The following is a 22,680-nucleotide window of genomic DNA, read 5'->3' on the forward strand; positions in this document are numbered from 1 at the left end:
ATGGCGCAATTCTTCTAATGTTAGTTACTTTCAGCATCTGTTAATTTTCGTGAGTATTAGGTTACTGGATGAACAAAATTAATTTGAGCATTCTGTTGAGTTCGAATAGCCTCTAACGCGAAGTCTGAGGTGTCTGCTTCAACAATTAACGCTTGATCGCACTGAGGATGAGCAAGCACTGGTGCTTGGGGGAGTGCTTGCTTAAGATTTTGAGAAGACTGTTCTGCTGCATTAAACCAAGAATATTTGGATCTTTTTTGTAGAAGTTGGGTCAAATGACGGACAATTAAGGAAAAGAAGAAGTCTTGAACTGAACGTTGATAGAAGTAACAGAAACTTAATAATCTTTGTACATCTTTTATGGAGTTAGGTATAGGCCAGTCTAATATAGCTTAGATTTTGCGATTGTCCATGGCAATAGCACAAGGGGATAAAATATACCCCAAATACTTCTTGAATGTGGAGGGCATGCTCATTTTCAGACTCGTTGAGGTAGATTGGGATGTAGACATCTATCAATCTTGAGAAATGTAATTGAGAAAATGCTGGAATGTTGCAGGAGTATTGCACAGTCCAAAGGTCATTGCCAAATATTCTAAATGTCCGTACCTTGTGCGGAATGCGGAATGACGTCTTCCATTCATCTCCCTCTTTGTTACGAACCAGGTTATAAAAGCTTCTCTGAGATCCAATTTAGTGAATAGTTCAGTAGCACAGACTCTATCCAATAACTCAAATAAGGGGTAATGGTTAACGGTTCTTGATAGTTCTTATGTCATTGAGAGCTCTGTCATCAATACAAGGTCGTAATGTACCTTCTTTCTTAAGAACAAAAAATAGTGGAGCTCCGGCTGGGGACTTGGAGTGATTTTCTGTGATATACTGCATTGGCATAGTACTTGTATTTCAGGATCTGATTACTCGTAGACTCGTCCAAAAGGAATTTCTGTCCCAGGTAGGTTCAATGGGACAAATCATATGGACAGTGCAATTTTTTTCGCTTCACAGGGATCGAACACCTTATGAAAAGTTGAATAATGTTTGGATAAGTCAGTATGAAGGTCACAATTTGTTGAATGGTTGGGTCTTTGGGCACAAGGTTCTTTCATTTTTTGAGAATTCCTGTAGAGACAGCGATCCAGGTCCATATGTAATTGCTTCTTTTGACAGTCAATCTGTTGGCTATGGCGTTCTAACCAGGGTTGTCACAAGATCACCCAAAAATGTGGCGCATCCATCAAATCAAAATGGAGATCCTCAACATGTTGCTTAATTTCCAATGCGAAGGGATTTGGTTTGATGCATAATATCTACAGACGTCAGACATGGCCCATAATAGGTTTGTACAATTTGTGCCGTATTTTTTAAAAGTGGTAGGAACACCTTAATGCTGTGCAAAACCGCGATCCATAGAGTTACTGGATGGCTCAGAATCCAAGAGGGCCTGACCCGTCAGGATAGGGTAATAGGTAACATGAGAAGTCCTGTGTCACGAAAGACTAGAACTTAACACTGGGATAAAGACACCAGACAGGACAAAGCCGTTCAATAAAGAGTATTTATTCCAGCCAAAGCCAGCAAGCACAACACAAACCTCAGATCAAAGCTACACTCACTAAAACAGGGGCATATGGGAGGTATCCTAACTGAGAAGGTGCTGGGCGCCACATTAAAAGCTTACCAAAGGTATACTTTCACTCTCTGTTAAGGTAGGGACTGTCCAGGCCCCTCTGGTGCACTTCGCAGCAGAGCACTTTCAAATTCCTCGCTCAAATCTCCTGCTCTCCACTTCTCTCGCAACTCACAGTCCCATAGCACAAAAGCACTTTTGAATCTCCCGCTTGATTTAGCTCCTAGCCTAATTTACCGGTGTCTCCGGCACAGACTCGGAGCACAGTGCTTAGTTCAACTCCACGTCAGGAGGAGAATGAACTCTGGAACGCCGATAGATTGCTGCTGCCATAGGAAATCATGGTAGATGGGCCGGTGACCAATCACAGTGTGGATGCTGCGCAGGAACCAATCAGGATGCAAGGGCTCATCTGCATTAACAATCAGGGCTGGAGGCGTGGCAGATGAGAGTCTAAGGGCTTGAAGGGAAGTATGAAAGGGCCAATGTGAGCAGCGTCTACCAGCAGGAACTCGACAACGCCTTCCCCAGGCCGGAAGAACATCCCCCGCTGGGCTTGGCACCGCGATGACTGGGGAAACAGCAACAAGCTCTGCCAATCTCTCCTTTGTCCCTGCACCTCCCCCTCCAGCATTGGCCAGTTCTCCAGAAATGTGGGTTGCACAAAGGGTTTCTGAGCCCCGCATGCCCAGGGACCTTGGCTATTCTTTATATGTTCCAAAAACACATTTTTATTCTTTCAGTACATTATCACAGAGTGATGGTGCAGTATAAGGCGCTAAACACTGTGAGTGGTCACTAACTATAAAGTGATATAATACAAATCCAATCTCAGGTGTGAAAGTGATTTAAGTGAACAAATAATAATGCCAAGTGGCGTGATAAATTAAATGTTGCAACTCCCTGCTCGAACCCTCTGGTAGAGACTGTCTTCACTGGTCCCCAGATGCGTTTTATCACAGCCCAGGGGGAGCATGTGGAAAAAACAACAGAAAAACAACAATCTACGTGCAGATGGAAAACTTTATGTGAGTACATTATCATACACAGGAATAAAGAAGTTCAGTTCACAGCGAATGCAAGGGGCTACCGGACATACAGTATATAAACGGGGTAGCTCCAGGTTCTGGTGGTCAGATGAGCCAGTGGGAGAAACGGTCAGAGGCCAAGGACCGGGCTTAACCTTTATTATGCTGGCACCGGGCTCCTTTTCTTCACATCACGTTTGAAATTTTATTGAGGGTTTCTGACCTTTTTCTTGGCTCCATGATGACCCTCTTTTTAATGTTGAGCCGAATCGTTTCCCGGTGATGGGCGAGTTGGGCAAGTAGTAAGTAAATGTGCTTTTAGCCCACAATAGAAGCATCATTTCAATCGGTGACTTCGAATTCTCTCCGTAGGTGTCACGGGGACCCTGAGACATCCCGATATGTATGGGTTCTGAAGTTTCTTCCCGAGACCATTCCATATGTGAGAGTGTACCGGATGTCTCTGCGCTAGCCCATCTGCGTTAAGCTCGTTGTTCGAATAGATTTTGGTCTATTTGTAAAGACAATTCTATGAAACTAGCTAAAGTGGGAGAAAGTGCAAAACAAGCCAATTCGTCCTTTAATTCGTCTACTAGTCCCCAACTAAATAATAAGATTAAACTACTGACAGTCCAATCGGTCTTAGCTGCAAGTCTATGAAACGTGGCAATGTAAGTGATGAGATTCTCAGAAAAATGTTTTGTCTAACAAGGAATTCTCTCTGTTTTGAGCCTTTCCTTCAAAGATCCCCATAAATTATTTTTCAAAGGATCTGTAATTGTCAAGGAGGGGATTATTTGTGAATAATAGTGGTGAAGCCCAAAGCATAGCATCTCCTGTAATGTTTGCAACACAAAAGGCAATTTTAGCCCTATAGGTAGCATAAGTCAAAGGCTTAAATAAACCTTGTACCTGGCATTGGGTGAATTTTAAGTAACCTTTTAGGGTCCTCGTTGAATCGTTCCGGTAAAGGTAGATGAGTGGCAGTTTCAGCTGGTGCCACGGGAGCTAGAATAACTGGTTGATGAAAAGTTTGAAGGTATGCGCGGGTATTGGCGTTTTCTGTATGCAGGGCACCTACTGTACCTCCAACTGTAAGGTGTGTATCGAGTTTGCTAACCCATGCAGTACCTGGTGATCTATTCCTTCCTTAGCAAAAGGGCATTGCAAAATCAGAGAGCTGGGGATGACTGAGGTTTATAAAGAAAGACTGTTGGTTGGAGGGGGTGAGGGAGTTAAGGTCAAGGCAGAGTCCAGAAGGTCAAATTCAGAGAGGGAAATACTTAGCTGAGAGGGAACCTGAACAGGAGCGTGAACTACTGTATACAACAGCAAAGTTACAACAACAACGCACTGAGGAAGGTAACTTCCTGGGCTTAAGTAGGACTCTGTCAGGAAGTGGGAGGCATCTAAATTGCAAGGCATCTGGGAGTTGTGATTTTCTTCCTGCATCTCCAGCCTGGTGGACATTCACAATATTGCACTCAGAATAAACTTCCATGCGGACAAGATCTTCTCAGACTGGATATCCTTGCCAAGCGCGGACGAACCGGTCTGACAGTCATATTGTTTTGTGCACTGAATATAGAACAGAGTAAGAGATGAACAGGGTGAGTTTGAGGAAGGGCGGAAGTAAGTTTAGATGTTGTAATATTCTGGGGGGAAAAACTTACTATAAATCTGTTGATATTTTTCTCTCTTTAACAGAAATATATTTTCACAAAAAACAATCAACATCCCAGCAGATGGAGTGGGCTCAGTTCCTGTTACCATGGCTGCTTATAAGGATCAAGGATACACTACACCAATACAAGATAGTGACACTGTGACCGTGGGATCTGATCTCTACCTGGGCTTGTTTACACAATTTGTGGACGGAGACAGATTTGCTCTGCGGGTGGAGCAATGCTTTGCCAGTCCCACCAATGACCCCAACTATGTCAACAAAGTGCCGCTAGTGAGCGGAGGGTAAGTCTGATCTGTCTTTAGGATGAATGGATCGCGGCTGTGATCTTGTTACACCAAATATTCTGTAACCAGAGACCTGTGTCCCATGTTAATAACATGTTAATGATACATTGAGGTAAAACTCTATACTGCCGTCTGCTGCGATCAGGTCACCCAGGACACGTTCTGGGAGATAAGGGATCATGCTCCAATCTCTGGAAAGGGCTCAGTGTGTTACACACATTACTGATCCGGACACACTCAGGGAAAGGTCCCTCTGGGTTTGGTGCTTACAGGTTATCTCAGTGTTCATGTCACATACATGTGTATTTTTATTCACAGCTGTCCGGCCAACCAGAGAGTTTACACAGAGGTACTAGAAAATGGGGCGGCTCTGGAGGCCAGAATCAAGATTCGTTCATTTGCATTTCAAGATCAACCCAAAGTGTTCATCTTCTGTGACGTGCGGTTGTGTGACAAGACTGGCACCTGTATTGGGGTAAGTGCGTGAGAGGGGTAACTAGCAGCTTTATTGCCCCACCATGGAAACAAGGTCCCACAATAAACCCCCCACGCCCCATGTTGGCCCCATGACGCAGCTCTACATTTCCTCCTTGTGTAATTAACCCCTGAGCTCCGAGCTCACAGATTATTCATCGTACAAACAGGAGAAATGGGGGAATATACAAGAAATCGCAGAGCCAGCTCGGACATGAGAATGCAAAGTGTGATTATGTGTGTGACTCGCATCATGTGATTATCACTGCAGAGCGCTGACACATGCGCCGCATCAGAGGGGCTCAAAATGGTCACACACAGTGAGTGAGGAAGCTGTCCGTCCATAGGCGTTTATACCCAGGCATAGGGAGGGAGGTGTCCTGTGAGGGACAAACTACCTAACGCTCACGCCAGATTGTTCCTTTGCTTGCGAACAGTTTCCATTAGCTCCGCCCCTTTCCCCTTGTTAATGAGAGCGCTCTCTCTGGGCGTATAAGGCGGGTTTGTGTCACTGTCTGTAACCCTGAGGACGTTGGATTTTACTCTCCCATAGTCCTTCTGTGTTTAGTTTCACACATCTATTTACTTAGCAGGATTGTGAGCAGTTATTGTCTTTGTATATTAATGTCCTTAATGTCACTAAGGTGGTGACCCTGCTGCCCCTACTACTACATCTCATCAATCCCAAAGAGGTCTAATTATCATCGGCTTTAGTCTCTTAACGGCTCTCCTAACGATGGTTAATTGGTCAGGTTATATAAAGTGCTGTCTGTCTGTCCTTCCTCACAGTGTAACCCGGATCCTGCACAACCTCTGGAGGTCTCAGGTAAGCCCGTCCTGTGTCACTGCCGGGTCTCTGCTCTCCTCACATGATTGTTACATGTCATTATATAATCACTGTGCGTCTATATAAAGTGATATAACCTCCGGTCTTTATATAATCACTAGAAAAATAAAATCACCCGGCGCTCTTGTGAAAAATGGTGCTGTGTGAATAATAAATATATATCTAAAGTGAATACTTCAATGTGCTAAAAAAAACGATTAAAAGTGCTGATAATTAAATAAAGAATATATAATATATTCAGTGATACGATTAGCTGGTGCCTCTTCAGCTTCGACCCACGTAGAACCCTCCTGTTGGATTCTTGGAGATACAGCTTGTGGAAAAGATGCGGGGAGCTCAGGAACCGTTAAATATATGAAAAAGCAGAAAGAAATATATAGTGCAACACTGTATGCAAGATACCTAATAAAATAAATATGACACCTAATGAGTGAACACTCACACTTTCACAAGGTATAATCAGCATTTGAACCCATCCATGGTTACCCCTTGATGTGAATACGATTAAGTGCTTGATAGTGATCTCAATTCAGGTTCAGATAAACACGTGGATGGCAAGATATACACACAAGAAAACGGACTTAGTGTAGGGGGTAACATAAATGTAGTGACTACATTCAGAATATAAATGACCACTCACATTGAGCCCCCATAAGATAGATGTGGTACGAAGTCCATCCTTGTGGATACCGGCAGCCGGGTGTGGCTTTCAAATAGACGCCTCTCCCCTCAGCTGCTGCTGCGCTCACAGCAGCCGGTGGGGTTCTTTCTCCAGCGCTCCACAGTAGCGGTGTCAGACGCTTCTGGAGACGTCACAGGCGGTGACGTCACTGGCCGGTTACTTTTGGGCTGGTGGGAGTACAACTCAGGAGTAACGAAGCAAAAAAACTTTGCGAAACGCGTAGAGTATCACGAGGGCAGACTTCGGTGTGTGTATACCGTGCCACCCACATGTTCATCTGAACCTTGCAGCTGACTAAAGAATTGAATTGAGATCACTATCAAGCACCTTACCTTATTTACATCAAGGGGTAACCATGGATGGGTTCAAATGCTGATTATACCTTGTGAAAGTGTGAGTGTTCACTCATTAGGTGTCATATTTATTTTATTAGGTATCTTGCATACAGTGTTGCACTATATATTTCTTTCTGCTTTTTCATATATTTAACAATTCCTGAGCTCCCCACATCTTTTTACAAATTATATAATCACTGTGTATATATAGTGATATAACCTTCTGTCATTATATAATCACTGTGTTTTATACAGTGATATAACCTTCTGTCATTATATAATCACTGTGTTTTATACAGTGATATAACCTTCTGTCATTATATAATCACAGTGCATATATAGAGTGATATAACCTCCTGTTATTATATAATCACAGTGCATATATAGAGTGATATAACCTACTGTCATTAAATAATCCCTATACAGTATGTATGTAGTACGATGTACAGTATCCAGGGGCTGAAATCTCTTGCTATTGAACCTGTGTCTCTGCCTGTATCTCAGGGATTCATAAAGTGAGTTTATTCTCTAGGAGTTTGATCTCTCTGATTAGGGGGGGCGGGAGCTGTCTCTGTGTTTGTCCCCACGTTGCTGCTGTCCCCTGGGGTCCTGTTTGGGGCTGAGTAATGAGTAATGTCTGAGTCACTTGTATTCTCCTCCCCCTGCAGGTGCTGCCGGTTCTTGTTATGGTGAGTCCTGCAATAGGGTAATTTGTACTAATAATAATATTAATAATAATAATAATAACTCCTTTTTGGTAAGAAACAGAGGACACGAGATATTTGCACCAAATTCCCACTAACTCCACATGAGGAGGATACAGAGACACTGCAGTATAATGTGCTTCTCACCCCTCTGTGCAGTGACATGTTGTAGCATCCTGTGCTTCTCTCTCTGCAGCCGGCACTGACCCCCTCTGTGCAGTGACATGTTGTAGCATCCTGTGCTTCTCTCTCTGCAGCCGGCACTGACCCCCCTCTGTGCAGTGACATGTTGTAGCATCCTGTGCTTCTCTCTCTGCAGCCGGCACTGACCCCCTCTGTGCAGTGACATGTTGTAGTATCCTGTGCTTCTCTCTCTGCAGCTGGCACTGACCCCCTCTGTGCAGTGACATGTTGTAGCATCCGGTGCTTCTCTCTCTGCAGCCGGCACTGACCCCCTCTGTGCAGTGACATGTTGTAGCATCCGGTGCTTCTCTCTCTGCAGCCGGCACTGACCCCCTCTGTGCAGTGACATGTTGTAGCATCCTGTGCTTCTCTCTCTGCAGCCGGCACTGACCCCCTCTGTGCAGTGACATGTTGTAGCATCCTGTGCTTCTCTCTCTGCAGCCGGCACTGACCCCCTCTGTGCAATGACATGTTGTAGCATCCTGTGCTTCTCTCTCTGCAGCCGGCACTGACCCCCTCTGTGCAATGACATGTTGTAGCATCCTGTGCTTCTCTCTGCAGCCGGCACTGACCCCCTCTGTGCAGTGACATGTTGTAGCATCCTGTGCTTCTCTCTGCAGCCGGCACTGACCCCCTCTGTGCAATGACATGTTGTAGCATCCTGTGCTTCTCTCTCTGCAGCCGGCACTGACCCCCCTCTGTGCAGTGACATGTTGTAGCATCCTGTGCTTCTCTCTCTGCAGCCGGCACTGACCCCCTCTGTGCAGTGACATGTTGTAGCATCCTGTGCATCTCTCTCTGCAGCCGGCACTGCCCCCCTCTGTGCAGTGACATGTTGTAGCATCCTGTGCTTCTCTCTCTGCAGCCGGCACTGACCCCCTCTGTGCAGTGACATGTTGTAGTATCCTGTGCTTCTCTCTCTGCAGCTGGCACTGAGCACCCTCTGTGCAGTGACATGTTGTAGCATCCTGTGCTTCTCTCTGCAGCCGGCACTGACCCCCTCTGTGCAGTGACATGTTGTAGTATCCTGTGCTTCTCTCTCTGCAGCTGGCACTGAGCACCCTCTGTGCAACTCTCCCACCTGCGGAGGAACCTGTGATGGTGAAAACAGATGTAGCTGTAGTACTGAGGGTGCGACAATCTGCGTTCCCACCACTGAGTGTACTATAGCCCCCGCTGAGTGCTGCCCTGCGGGATTATACTGGGACCCGTTTATTTCCTGCTGCTCAGGTGAGGAGTATTACTGTGGGTATTACAGGGAGTAATGATACTGACCGTTATACCTCAGAGCTGTGTCTGTCTTGGGAGATATTTGGGAGCAGTGGGGAGGGCTGTGTGTACCTGGAGGTGTCTCTCTTCTCTAATCACTAGAGATAGGCACATTTTTTGGTTGGATTGGATCGTCCGGTTCATTTAATCCGCGGATTTCAGTGGATCAATTTCATATGGGGAGATTCGCTTTGAGTGGATTTTTTATTATTATGACCAATACACTCCGTGGATTCCGCAATCCAATCGCACTGCTTAGTACGCGGATTGTATTGAATGGCGGTTTGTGATGAATCCGCGTGGATTAAAACCGCCAAAATCCATTTGCGGATTTTACACGGCGAAACGGATTTTGGGTTGAAAATGCGAGAACCTCCGGGAAACGGATCTGGGCGGATTCGCCATCTCTACTAATCACCTTGTTTCTCTTACAGAAAAGGCAGTTTGCTCTCCCCTGTGTTCTAGTGATGAGGTTTGTGTTTATATGAGCGGCGTGGCTACCTGTGTCTGTGATAACAGCATATACAGGAATAAAAGTGAGTATCTGCTCCTCTACAGGTCTGTCCTCTGAGGTATATTCCATTACACAAAGTGTGGGTGTTATATGTTGCTCTATGTAAATAAAATATTATGGAATCTGTCACAAACCTGTGAAAGCTCGAATGTTAACAAAAATAGAAATTGTTATCCCACCGCTATGCCATCATTTGTCAGGAACGGCACACCTGTGAGCACATGGCTTGTATATGTGACAAGGGTTAATAACTAGCTATTTAGCTGACCCACTTTTTTCTCCTGCAGGTTCCCTCAAATTAGTAATATCTCCCCGCAATCGGCCACAAATATAACCTTAAAACGCTGCCACCACCAAGGATAGCGAAAAGTCTAATCGCTAGGAGTCATTGGTCCCCGTTTAGAAAGAAAAATATGTAATTACCACACACAAATCTATTGTAGCAAAAAGTGTCCGGAAATGAAGTTGCTCTCTTCAAAGCGTGCAAAGTTCAATCAGGGCCCAAAGAGCTTCTTATTACATGTTAGATTTAATATAGAAAAGTAGTGTAGTGCTTAGTTACAGAAAAATAGTATTACAAGAAACATACAGTCCCATATACTGTATACAGAGAGTTTCCTAAATTAATGGTAACAACAAACAAATCCCTAACATATACAAAACACAAAAATGGGATACCAGCACTCCTAACAATATCGTGACTACAGGTATCCTCGTTATCCAACGTTTCACTTTACAACAAATGGCATATCCAACGCTTTACAATGCAACCCTAAGGGCCGTTTTTCGTTGCCGGAATGCGTTATCCAACGCTCACCGCCACAGATTAACACGGGACTCACTTTACAACGGTTTCACTATCCAACGCTACTTCCAGAACGGGTTCCGCTGGATAACCGAGGACCGCCTGTAATGGATGTGAATAATGGAAAACACACTTCAGAGTTATTAACTTATTAATGTGATGTATTTGTAGACATGTTTTGTAATCTTTTGATTATGCTTTTCCTTCGTGAGGTTTTTTTGAGCACTGCCTGTTTAGGAATCAGTATTTGTTTCATGACACAACGTCACTGTACGTTCCAACGACGTATATTTTTACAACACTGACATCACTGCGCCCTTTTGCCGCCTTTTTACACTTTATGGCAGCCCGAGATGGTATTTATAGCACAATTTCTCTTAGCAATGTATCTTGAGAGAGGCCCCCAAGCGGACCAAAACGTTGAAAATTATTGAATAAACCTTGTACTTTTTCTCACAAGACCACACGAGTGCCACATCTATATTCTTCTGTTTATATGATGTACAGTACATATCTTTTAAATTCCTGTTCAACTAATGTGTTGAACACAGCAAGATGGCGACTCCTTGACTGAATGGGATAGAATAGACAGGTGGGGTTTAGACCATTTCATTGTAACACTTGAACTAGGTCCCCCACAGCTCTAATCTCAACGTATCCCACATCCCCAAATTGTCTCAAGATATTATTGGTTTCCCAGTTGTCTACCGTGATATTGGTGTTAGTGTTATATAACAAACTTAAATCACTGATCACTTGTTCTTTCTCTAATTTTAAGAAATTTCTTTTTAACGTCAATTTACGGACAACTCCACATACTGTATAGCCCAAACAGATTGAGCTAGTTGGTCGGTGAAAAGGACAATCCCTTACGTAAAAGTGCAAATTGATCTGAAATAATGGAGTGAGCAGACAGGTTTTATGTGCCATGATCTCTTAATATGCTGTAATTGGGGATCTGTTTCTTGGCAGGTGGGCTTCCCTCTTCCTCCACGCCTCTTTCCCCTCCTCCCCAATTTCTTTTGCCCTTCCATTGCATTGATGGATTTAGTATTTGGTCTCAGGATGGGGGTGTTCTCCCGTTCTCCCCCATGGTTCTCTGAAAAAGCGCAGAGTAGGGGAGGGAGGGGAATCCATATGAAATTGGGACAGGGCTTCAAATGTGTTGTGCCATCTATTCTGTACATTTCTTTTTCCATAATCCCCATTCCTATCTCTCCTGTTATTTTAATGGTTCCCATTCCCTTGATAATTCCTTCTTCTAAGATTCCCATTCTTATGCCTATTAGCACTTCCAAAAAACCTTCCATTATCCCTTCCCACAATATTTCTTGGTGGATAGCTAGGGTCTCCCTGGTAGGGAATAGGTTTGCATACACTATTTCTATACTCTCTGTAGCCTTCCCTAGACTGATCACGAGAAGATCGTTTTCCACCATCCTGCTGATTGAACCCCATAGGGTCTTTCCTACAGTTAGTATTTGGATTCCAATGCATCTGTTTATTACGTTTATAATCCATTCTAGCTCTAAAAAAAAAACATCTTTGTTTTGTCGTTGTTATCTCTTTTTTATATTTATTCAACTTGGCAGAAAGTTTTACATCCAATTCATCTAATAATGTGTTGTCTTTAAATTCTGTCATAATAAATAAATGTAGTTCATTCATCTCTTTATTAACTATTTTCCAATCCTTAGCTCTCTCTCTCTAATTAACAACCACATCAGCTCATATGAGCAACTATCTAGGCTACGATTCCATTGGGAAATTAACCCTTCCTTGTCTCCTCCATGGGCAGGTTCTTTTAGGGCGAGCAGGCCTCTGGGAATATTCTCTGATTTCAGGTAACTCTCGAGGCTTCGGGTCCCACCAAATATGACCATCAGACTAGAGCAACTCTTCTGATTTGTCAAAACAAGCCTAAGGTCCACCAGAAGAACTAGAAATGTCTAATTCTATGGTCTCATGAAAAATCGTATTCATATTAGTAGTTCTATCGTCACCTTGTTTGAGAAATAGATATTGTCCCGTAGTGTCATCTATATATTTACATAAAATACAAAATATAAAACCCAAACAGGTCAAGGTACCACAAGTTAGTCCGACCCCACAAAAGGTTGTAAGCAGCCAAAAGCACATGTAGAACAAACAAGAACGATAGCTGTGCTCAACTTAACCTCATTACTGGAATAATAATAATAGCATGTTCTTGTATAGCGCTGCTAGTTTTACGTAGCGCTTTACAGAGACATTTTGCAGGCACAGGTCCCTGCCCCATGGAGCTTACAATCTATTTTTGGTGCCTGAGGCACAGGGAGATAAAGTGACTTGCACAAGGTCACAAGGAGACAACACCAGGAATTGAACCAGGCTCCCCTGCTTCAAACTCAGTGCCAGTCAGTGTCTTTATTCACTGAGCCGCTCCTTCTCCACGTGTTATAACTAGGTGCTTAAGTCCTTCTTCCCCAGAGAAGGGAGAGGAAGGGAACATGAATGAAGCGGGGTAGGGGGGGGTGAGGGGGCAAGGGGGGGGGGGGGGAGATTAACTGGGTTACTCCCTGCAGCTAGTAACCCTGCTGCTGTCAGTGTGCCAGTCTCTGTGCTTTCCTTCTCCCTGCAGCTGGTAACCCTGCTGCTGTCAGTGTGCCAGTCTATGTGCTTTCCTTCTCCCTGCAGCTGGTAACCCTGCTGCTGTCAGTGTGCCAGTGTCTGTGCTTTCCTTCTCCCTGCAGCTGGTAACCCTGCTGCTGTCAGTGTGCCAGTCTCTGTGCTTTCCTTCTCCCTGCAGCTAGTAACCCTGCTGCTGTCAGTGTGCCAGTCTCTGTGCTTTCCTTCTCCCTGCAGCTGGTAACCCTGCTGCTGTCAGTGTGCCAGTCTCTGTGCTTTCCTTCTCCCTGCAGCTAGTAACCCTGCTGCTGTCAGTGTGCCAGTCTCTGTGCTTTCCTTCTCCCTGCAGCTGGTAACCCTGCTGCTGTCAGTGTGCCAGTGTCTGTGCTTTCCTTCTCCCTGCAGCTGGTAACCCTGCTGCTGTCAGTGTGCCAGTCTCTGTGCTTTCCTTCTCCCTGCAGCTGGTAACCCTGCTGCTGTCAGTGTGCCAGTCTCTGTGCTTTCCTTCTCCCTGCAGCTGGTAACCCTGCTGCTGTCAGTGTGCCAGTGTCTGTGCTTTCCTTCTCCCTGCAGCTGGTAACCTTGCTGCTGTCAGTGTGCCAGTCTCTGTGCTTTCCTTTTCCCTGCAGCTAGTAACCCTGCTGCTGTCAGTGTGCCAGTCTCTGTGCTTTCCTTCTCCCTGCAGCTGGTAATCCTGCTGCTGTCAGTGTGCCAGTCTCTGTGCTTTCCTTCCCCCTGCAGCTGGTAACCCTGCTGCTGTCAGTGTGCCAGTGTCTGTGCTTTCCTTCTCCCTGCAGCTGGTAACCCTGCTGCTGTCAGTGTGCCAGTCTCTGTGCTTTCCTTCTCCCTGCAGCTGGTAACCCTGCTGCTGTCAGTGTGCCAGTGTCTGTGCTTTCCTTCTCCCTGCAGCTAGTAACCCTGCTGCTGTCAGTGTGCCAGTGTCTGTGCTTTCCTTCTCCCTGCAGCTGGTAACCCTGCTGCTGTCAGTGTGCCAGTGTCTGTGCTTTCCTTCTCCCTGCAGCTAGTAACCCTGCTGCTGTCAGTGTGCCAGTCTCTGTGCTTTCCTTTTCCCTGCAGCTGGTAACCCTGCTGCTGTCAGTGTGCCAGTGTCTGTGCTTTCCTTTTCCCTGCAGCTGGTAACCCTGCTGCTGTCAGTGTGCCAGTGTCTGTGCTTTCCTTCTCCCTGCAGCTGGTAACCCTGCTGCTGTCAGTGTGCCAGTCTCTGTGCTTTCCTTCTCCCTGCAGCTAGTAACCCTGCTGCTGTCAGTGTGCCAGTCTCTGTGCTTTCCTTCTCCCTGCAGCTGGTAACCCTGCTGCTGTCAGTGTGCCAGTGTCTGTGCTTTCCTTCTCCCTGCAGCTAGTAACCCTGCTGCTGTCAGTGTGCCAGTGTCTGTGCTTTCCTTCTCCCTGCAGCTGGTAACCCTGCTGCTGTCAGTGTGCCAGTGTCTGTGCTTTCCTTCTCCCTGCAGCTAGTAACCCTGCTGCTGTCAGTGTGCCAGTGTCTGTGCTTTCCTTCTCCCTGCAGCTAGTAACCCTGCTGCTGTCAGTGTGCCAGTGTCTGTGCTTTCCTTCTCCCTGCAGCTAGTAACCCTGCTGCTGTCAGTGTGCCAGTCTCTGTGCTTTCCTTCTCCCTGCAGCTAGTAACCCTGCTGCTGTCAGTGTGCCAGTCTATGTGCTTTCCTTCTCCCTGCAGCTGGTAACCCTGCTGCTGTCAGTGTGCCAGTGTCTGTGCTTTCCTTCTCCCTGCAGCTAGTAACCCTGCTGCTGTCAGTGTGCCAGTCTCTGTGCTTTCCTTCTCCCTGCAGCTAGTAACCCTGCTGCTGTCAGTGTGCCAGTCTCTGTACTTTCCTTCTCCCTGCAGCTAGTAACCCTGCTGCTGTCAGTGTGCCAGTCTCTGTGCTTTCCTTCTCCCTGCAGCTAGTAACCCTGCTGCTGTCAGTGTGCCAGTCTCTGGGCTTTCCTTCTCCCTGCAGCTGGTTACCCTGCTGCTGTCAGTGTGCCAGTCTCTGGGCTTTCCTTCTCACTGCAGCTGGTAACCCTGCTGCTGTCAGTGTGCCAGTCTCTGTGCTTTCCTTCTCCCTGCAGCTGGTAACCCTGCTGCTGTCAGTGTGCCAGTCTCTGTGCTTTCCTTCTCCCTGCAGCTGGTAACCCTGCTGCTGTCACTGTGCCAGTCTCTGTGCTTTCCTTCTCTCTGCAGCTGGTAACCCTGCTGCTGTCAGTGTGCCAGTCTCTGTGCTTTCCTTCTCCCTGCAGCTAGTAACCCTGCTGCTGTCAGTGTGCCAGTCTCTGTGCTTTCCTTCTCCCTGCAGCTGGTAACACTGCTGCTGTCAGTGTGCCAGTCTCTGTGCTTTCCTTCTCCCTGCAGCTGGTAACCCTGCTGCTGTCAGTGTGCCAGTCTCTGTGCTTTCCTTCTCCCTGCAGCTGGTAACCCTGCTGCTGTCAGTGTGCCAGTCTCTGTGCTTTCCTTCTCCCTGCAGCTGGTAACACTGCTGCTGTCAGTGTGCCAGTCTCTGTGCTTTCCTTCTCCCTGCAGCTGGTAACCCTGCTGCTGTCAGTGTGCCAGTCTATGTGCTTTCCTTCTCCCTGCAGCTGGTAACCCTGCTGCTGTCAGTGTGCCAGTCTATGTGCTTTCCTTCTCCCTGCAGCTGGTAACCCTGCTGCTGTCAGTGTGCCAGTCTATGTGCTTTCCTTCTCCCTGCAGCTGGTAACCCTGCTGCTGTCAGTGTGCCAGTCTCTGTGCTTTCCTTCTCCCTGCAGCTGGTAACCCTGCTGCTGTCACTGTGCCAGTCTCTGTGCTTTCCTTCTCCCTGCAGCTGGTAACCCTGCTGCTGTCACTGTGCCAGTCTCTGTGCTTTCCTTCTCCCTGCAGCTGGTAACCCTCCTGCTGTCAGTGTGCCAGTCTCTGTGCTTTCCTTCTCCCTGCAGCTGGTAACCCTGCTGCTGTCAGTGTGCCAGTCTCTGTGCTTTCCTTCTCCCTGCAGCTGGTAACCCTGCTGCTGTCAGTGTGCCAGTCTCTGTGCTTTCCTTCTCCCAGCAGCTGGTAACCCTGCTGCTGTCAGTGTGCCAGTCTCTGTGCTTTCCTTCTCCCTGCAGCTGGTAACCCTGCTGCTGTCAGTGCGCCAGTCTCTGTGCTTTCCTTCTCCCTGCAGCTGGTAACCCTGCTGCTGTCAGTGTTCCAGTCTCTGTGCTTTCCTTCTCCCTGCAGCTGGTAACCCTGCTGCTGTCAGTGTGCCAGTCTCTGTGCTTTCCTTCTCCCTGCAGCTGGTATCCCTGCTGCTGTCAGTGTGCCAGTCTCTGTGCTTTCCTTCTCTCTGCAGCTAGTAAATCTGCTGCTGTCAGTGTGCCAGTCTCTGTGCTTTCCTTCTCCCTGCAGCTAGTAACCCTGCTGCTGTCACTGTGCCAGTCTCTGTGCTTTCCTTCTCCCTGCAGCTAGTAACCCTGCTGCTGTCAGTGTGCCAGTCCCATTATGACGGGAAGCAGTAGGTGACATAGGGGGGAGGGTGAGATGACAGTGGGTGACAGGGGGCAGTGGGGGACATGTGGGGGGTGTTGGTGATAGTCCCTACCTTCTCCATGATTGCTCTGCACAGCCTCCACAATCCCCTCCTTTCCTTCGGGCTCCACGTGTTGAGCTCTCACTGCTTGGGGCACCACCAACAGTCGCTCTGGTGCGTGCGCACTCCCCGCCGCCATTCTCCCGCAGCACACCGCTGCAGCTCAGCAGAATCAGTCAACCAGGGTGGTCCCATTCCCTCGTATTTCCTGGTGTTTTACATTTCATCCCGGTGAGGGTTGACATTTCCTGGTGTATGGTTAAACACTGCTCTGGCTGTACAAGCTCTTTCTGATCACCCAGTGACATCACCCAGAGGTGAGCACCCAAAGGAGATCACCCAAAATGAGATCACCCAGAGGAGATCACCCTCCCCCTCCCATGTCGCACTTTAAAAAGAGTATCAATCACCCAGATGGGACCCCTTAACCAAGATACTGGAGTTAGTTCATGTTGGGACTGTTACTTTAAAGAGACACTTTATTTGTTGGTTTGTGGGTTCACTCGCTATCTCCCTACCTGCTGTTTAAACCCTGTGTGATGTTTGTGAGACTGTGAGAGACGTGTGACCCTGCTGGGGTATTTTATATTGTTACTCAGATCCCCTAACAAGAGATTCTTTACTTCCAGCAATTGCAGACTTGGCCCCTTCAGTGACCTGTGATTCCTCTGTAATGATCGTCTCTGTCAGTAAGTGTCTCCTGGACGCCCTTGGGTACGACTATAGCTCCTTCCATCTGAATGAGAAAATTTACTGGTGCAGTTCCTCCTATCCTGACATTATCAACAACCAACGTGTGCAGAGTTTTTGGGTCTCACTGCGGGCAGGATGGATAGGATGGACAGAATGGACAGGATGGAGATGGAGAACAAGGGCAGAATTGTGTGGGAACGTGGTGACGGTAAGTAATTCTCCTCTGCTGACATCTGATCACATTATCAGTTGCCTTGTAGGACTGTCACTTGTCCCCTGCTCTGCTGCATATAAAGGCTTTGTGTGCCTACCGCATGGTTTACTTACACCGCACCTAACAAACTGAGACGACACTGTTTTGTGAAAGTAAGTATTGGTCACAGCTTTATTGCCTTAACAATAATTGAAAATAAACTGTCCGCCAGTAGCTTAGTCATGTGTCGTCTTCCCTCTTCTCGGTATCTTCCGGAGGGAGCCCTTCTCCAAACCTCCCTAATCTACCGTCCGGCGGGAGACCTCTCCCGACCGCCCCGTCATCCGCTCACCCTAGGTCCCCCTTATCATAACCACCTGGGCCTACCTGCATAGGATAGAGCCCAGCTTCCTAAGATTGGTGCCAGGGGTACAGCGCCCGACTGCCTGTGTCGGTGCCTCCGGCCCGCACAATCTTTTCGGGGGGGCCGCTATCTGGGGTCCATCCACATCGGGTGGAGCCCTATTCTGGGTATTCACGGTGTCCCTATGATGACTGGCCGGACAGTGCCACCACCCGGTGGCCCCATTAAGGCCACTTACTGGGGACACACACCAAGCTGTGACCCTAAACCCTGACTGCTGATTGCTTGCAAAGACCTGGCATGTTATTAATAAAAATATCCATGCCCTCATCCGCTAGGTGCACCCCGTCCCTCCTGTGCCAAGTATGCCCCCTGTCCTCAAATTTCACATGCTTCACGGTCTGCCCCCCACAAGAGTGGATGAACTTACGGATGCCTCTGTTAACTTCTCGCCTTGACTTCTCAATGCCCACCCAACTAAAAGTCCCCCTCCGTGCCAGCCGAGGTATAATTTCTGACCTAATAACGATTGCGTTACTCCAGAGGGCTTTAAATCTGGCGCAGTCTGTGCGTATCTGGATGATTAAGTTTAAAGACTTGGTGGACACCATATCGTTCCCGCCCAGGTGGATCATTATCACGTGAGGCTTTCTTCCATAGACTGCCAGCGCACTTGTGGTGGTTTGGCACCTAATCTCTCCAGCACATTCCTCTCTTACCCAGCCATCGTATGTTCATGCTCTCTCGTGGAATTCCCAGCGTGCTCTCTGCCCGCTCTCAGGCCCAGTAACTGAAAGAATGACCTATCAACCAGACTTTTCCCAGTGTGAAGGCAAAGCATGTTAGAACTGCACGATTATTTAATTACTCGCCAGCTTGGCCCTAATGTACCCCTTGTAAGCTTTTTATTTCCACCTCCCCAGTTCCTTAATCTGCATGATAGGCAGTCCCGCTCGGAGGCTACCGTTGCTGCCCAAATCCGAAACGAGTGGCTCCCAAAATTGATGGCATCTATGCCTCCTGTTTCAAGGCAATATACGAAAGGAGATAAATGCTGCACCCCAATAGTAAATAACAAAAAATAATACAATTACCTGTACCTGTACATCCATGTACGATCGGCTGCATCCAATCCACGGCACACAAAGAACAATGGAGGCTAGGGCACACGGATTTGAGAAATAGAAAATATTTATTAAAGCTAACACAACCTTTCAACCTTATAGGTCTTTGTCAAGTGCAAAAAAGTGGCCACATCAATCCCTCTGCCCTAACTGATACAGATAATTTGGGCAGGTCAAACCTCTTTCCTGCGCGTCTGGGGCTCTATTCATCCACCCGGTGGAGGAGGAAACGGACTTGGGTCCTCAGCCCCCACGGGAGAATATCGTGGGTGACGATAAAATCCCAATGGATAAACAGTTGTCCTCTGAACAAAAATGGGACTTGTTAGCAATAATTACACAATTCCATTATGTTTTTTCTGATTTACCAGGACAAACTAACTTAATTTCACATGCGATCGAGACAGCACCTGGGGTAAAAGTACGTTCCCGTCCTTATAAGTTGCCTGAAAGTCGTAGGGCCCTGGTAGAGGAGGTACAAGAAATGTTACACTTAGGAGTGATTGAGGAATCATGCAGTGAGTGGTGTAGTCCACTAGTTATGGTCCCTAAACCCGATGGGAAGGTAAGATTTTGTGTGGACCTCCGAAAGGTCAATGCGGTATCCAAGTTTGACGCATATCCGATGCCAAGGGTGGACGAATTAATTGACGCCCTTGGTAACGCGGAATATATATCCACGTTGGACTTAACAAAAGGATACTGGCAAATACCCTTAGAGGAAAAGTCCAAGTGCAAAACAGCCTTTGCCACTCCCATGGGTTTATACCAGTTTGTGACAATGCCATTTGGACTGCATGGAGCCCAAGGCACATTTCAAAGACTCGTGGATAAAATGCTGAGACCCCATAGGACTTATGCCGCAGCCTACCTAGATGACATTGTCATTTATAGTAAACACTGGCGGGCCCATCTAAATAGGCTGAAAGCGGTCCTCAAATCTCTAAGAGAGGCAGGGCTCACAGCCAACCCTAAGAAATGTGCCTTGGGTAAGGCAGAAACCAAATACTTAGGGTATGCAGTGGGAGGTGGAAAAGTAAGGCCACTAGCCGACAAGGTAGTTGCCCTGAAAGAAGTTCCGACCCCCCAAACAAAAACGCAGGTACGCTCTCTGCTGGGTTTGGCAGGATACTACCGACGCTTCATCCCCAACTACTCGGAAGTGGCAGCCCCTTTAACGGACCTCACAAAAAAGTGTGCCCCTACACAAGTGGTATGGTCAAGGGAGTGTCAGAGAGCCTTTGAGGACATAAAAAGGTGTCTATCAGAGGGTCCTTTCCTTAGAAGCCCAAACTTCAACAGGCCTTTTGTAGTGCAAACGGACGCATCAGAGATAGGGCTAGGGGCAGTGTTGTCACAACAGTTTGAGGGAGTTGAACACCCTATCCTTTTCCTGAGTAGAAAATTGTTCCCGAGGGAAAAAAAATTCTCGGTGATTGAGAAGGAGTGCCTCGCAGTAAAGTGGGCAATTGAGGCTTTAAGGCATTACCTGGCAGGAGTCCATTTTACTCTGGTGACAGACCATGCTCCACTGAAGTGGTTAAATAGCATGAAAGATTCCAATGCTAGGTTAACTAGGTGGTATATGGCCCTCCAACTCTTCTCATTTGAGATTCAGCACAGGCCGGCAAAAGAGAACGCAAATGCGGATTTCTTTTCTAGAGAAGGGGTGGATGGTCGGGCTTCAGCCGTGCGTAGCCCCAGCCACACACTAACAGGGGAGTAATGTGACAGGGTAAATAAAAGCTACCAGCTATATGCCTGGCAGACATATGTTTAGTCTGCAGTGCAGCAGTGATGAGGTTAACTTCAGCTGGGAAGCTCATGGCAATTAGTTGAATCCCAGCTGCTTAATCAAGGTGTGTTAAAAACCCGAGAATGTGCACACATGCCTGGCTGGTCAGCAGACAGAAGTTAGTTACTGGAGAGATTACTGAATCAAGGTCTGTCTTCTTGTATGCTGTCTGAAGGAGGGAAATACCCTGAAAACTCTGGAGAGAGAACAGCTTGATTTAAGGTCTGTTTGCAAAGTACATTTTGATGAACTGTTGTGTCCTGCATGGTGAAGAAAACCTGTTTTGTTTACATGCTGAAGATAAGCTATCTTTCTTTTATTTGCTGAAGAAAAGCTATTTTTGTTGTGTGTGCTGTATAATGTAAGGCTAAATAAATAAGCCTTATCAAGAAAACCCTGCGAGTGTAGTTGCATGTACCCTGCAACAGACCCCCTTGAGCTTTTGCATGATGCATGATGCATTGCAGCTCATACAGCTAAGCCGGGGACATGAAAGTACAGAAGCCGAGCGAATGTCTCTTGTCCCCTCTTTATACTTATTCCTTGAACGTTTATACAGGTCTTTATTCTCTCTTTCTGCAGAGTGATTCCTCCAAAGTGAATTACACAAACACCGTTCACATTGGTATTATGGACACTCCCCTCATCACTGCCAACCCCATCAACTACAACTTTACCTGTTCATACAACCTGACCATGCAGAGCAGCCTGAACTTCTCCGCCAGTGCTGTGTCCAGGTGAGAGCAGAGAGACGCCTAGTGAATATATATTTTTATTTTAATATTTGAAAACTACAGAATATTTTTTTTTTTAAATAACAAAACAATGTAATTACAAAAAAAAAATGACAAATAATTCAAAATATTTAAAAAAAAAAAATAATAATTAAGAAATTAGAGAATTTTGGATTTTTTCTTTTTTTTTAAATTGAAGAATATTCGAAAAATCAGGTAAAATAAATCTAATTTTGACACGTTTTCCCGGGTGAAGACTTGTAATAACCATCCATACGAGCAATACAGTGATACAATCTAGACCAGGAGTGGCCAACTCCAGTGCTCAAGGGCCACCAACAGGCCAGGTTTTTTAGGATATCCCTGCTGCAGCACAGGTTCCTCAATGAGTCCCTGCTTCAGCACAGGTGGCTCAATCTTCCATCAGTCAATCAGTCTTCGACTGAACCACTGATTGAACCACCTGTGCTGAAGCAGGGATATTCTGAAATGCTGACATGTTGATGGCCCTTGAGGACTGGAGTTGGCTACTCCTTACTTGGGCTGGGGCCACGGTGCCTTCGCCCGCGCGGAGGCAGGAAAGTGACCCGCGTTAAGCGGGTGCTTTCCCTGGCCATGGGGGGCGCGTGCCCTCATTGGACGAACCGCTCACGTGACCAGCCTGTCGCGCCAAGAATTCAGTTTCAACTGATTTCTTGCGCATCGTGCGCCCCCTCCTGCCTTCGCCCGCGCGCTCCCTCCCGCCTCCGCCCGCACCCCACATGGACCCGATCACTGCCTTAAGGCAGTCTGATTGCTCAGCGTGCGGACACCATGGTCCCAGCCTTAGAGATACAGCGACAAACACAAAAGAAGGGTGCCGGGTGACATAAAGGCATAAAGCACTTTCACTCCATCAATGACCCCATAAATAGGTGTCCCACCCTGACCCACAGTGTGCAGTCCTTATTGTTTAAACCTTTGTGGGTGCTCAGCCCCCACACCTTAGTCATGTTGTTTTGTGCACTGAATATAGAACCGGTGTCCCCAAAGGCAAAGGACTTTATTTGGGGTGGGAAAGATTGGGAGCCTGAGGAGTAAGAGATGAGCCGGGGTGGGAGTTTGTTGGAGGGCTGAAGTAATGTTTTTTTTTAGGGATATAAACTTACTATAAAGCCATCGATATTTTTCATTT

General features: G+C 46.9%; 1 protein-coding gene across 1 annotated transcript in view; it reads left to right on the forward strand.

Moving 5' to 3' along the window:
• Positions 1-22,680, forward strand: part of LOC142498033 (uncharacterized) — a 448,291-nt gene that overhangs the window by 350,895 nt on the left and 74,716 nt on the right. The window contains exons 2-4 of the mRNA XM_075606542.1: positions 9,558-9,659; positions 17,233-17,504; positions 21,355-21,509. Coding sequence (XP_075462657.1) covers positions 9,608-9,659; positions 17,233-17,504; positions 21,355-21,509 — 479 coding nt within the window. The 5' untranslated portion in view covers positions 9,558-9,607. The remainder of the gene's footprint in view (positions 1-9,557; positions 9,660-17,232; positions 17,505-21,354; positions 21,510-22,680) is intronic.

This window comes from Ascaphus truei, chromosome 6 (assembly GCF_040206685.1).
Source record: "Ascaphus truei isolate aAscTru1 chromosome 6, aAscTru1.hap1, whole genome shotgun sequence".
NCBI lineage: Eukaryota > Metazoa > Chordata > Amphibia > Anura > Ascaphidae > Ascaphus > Ascaphus truei.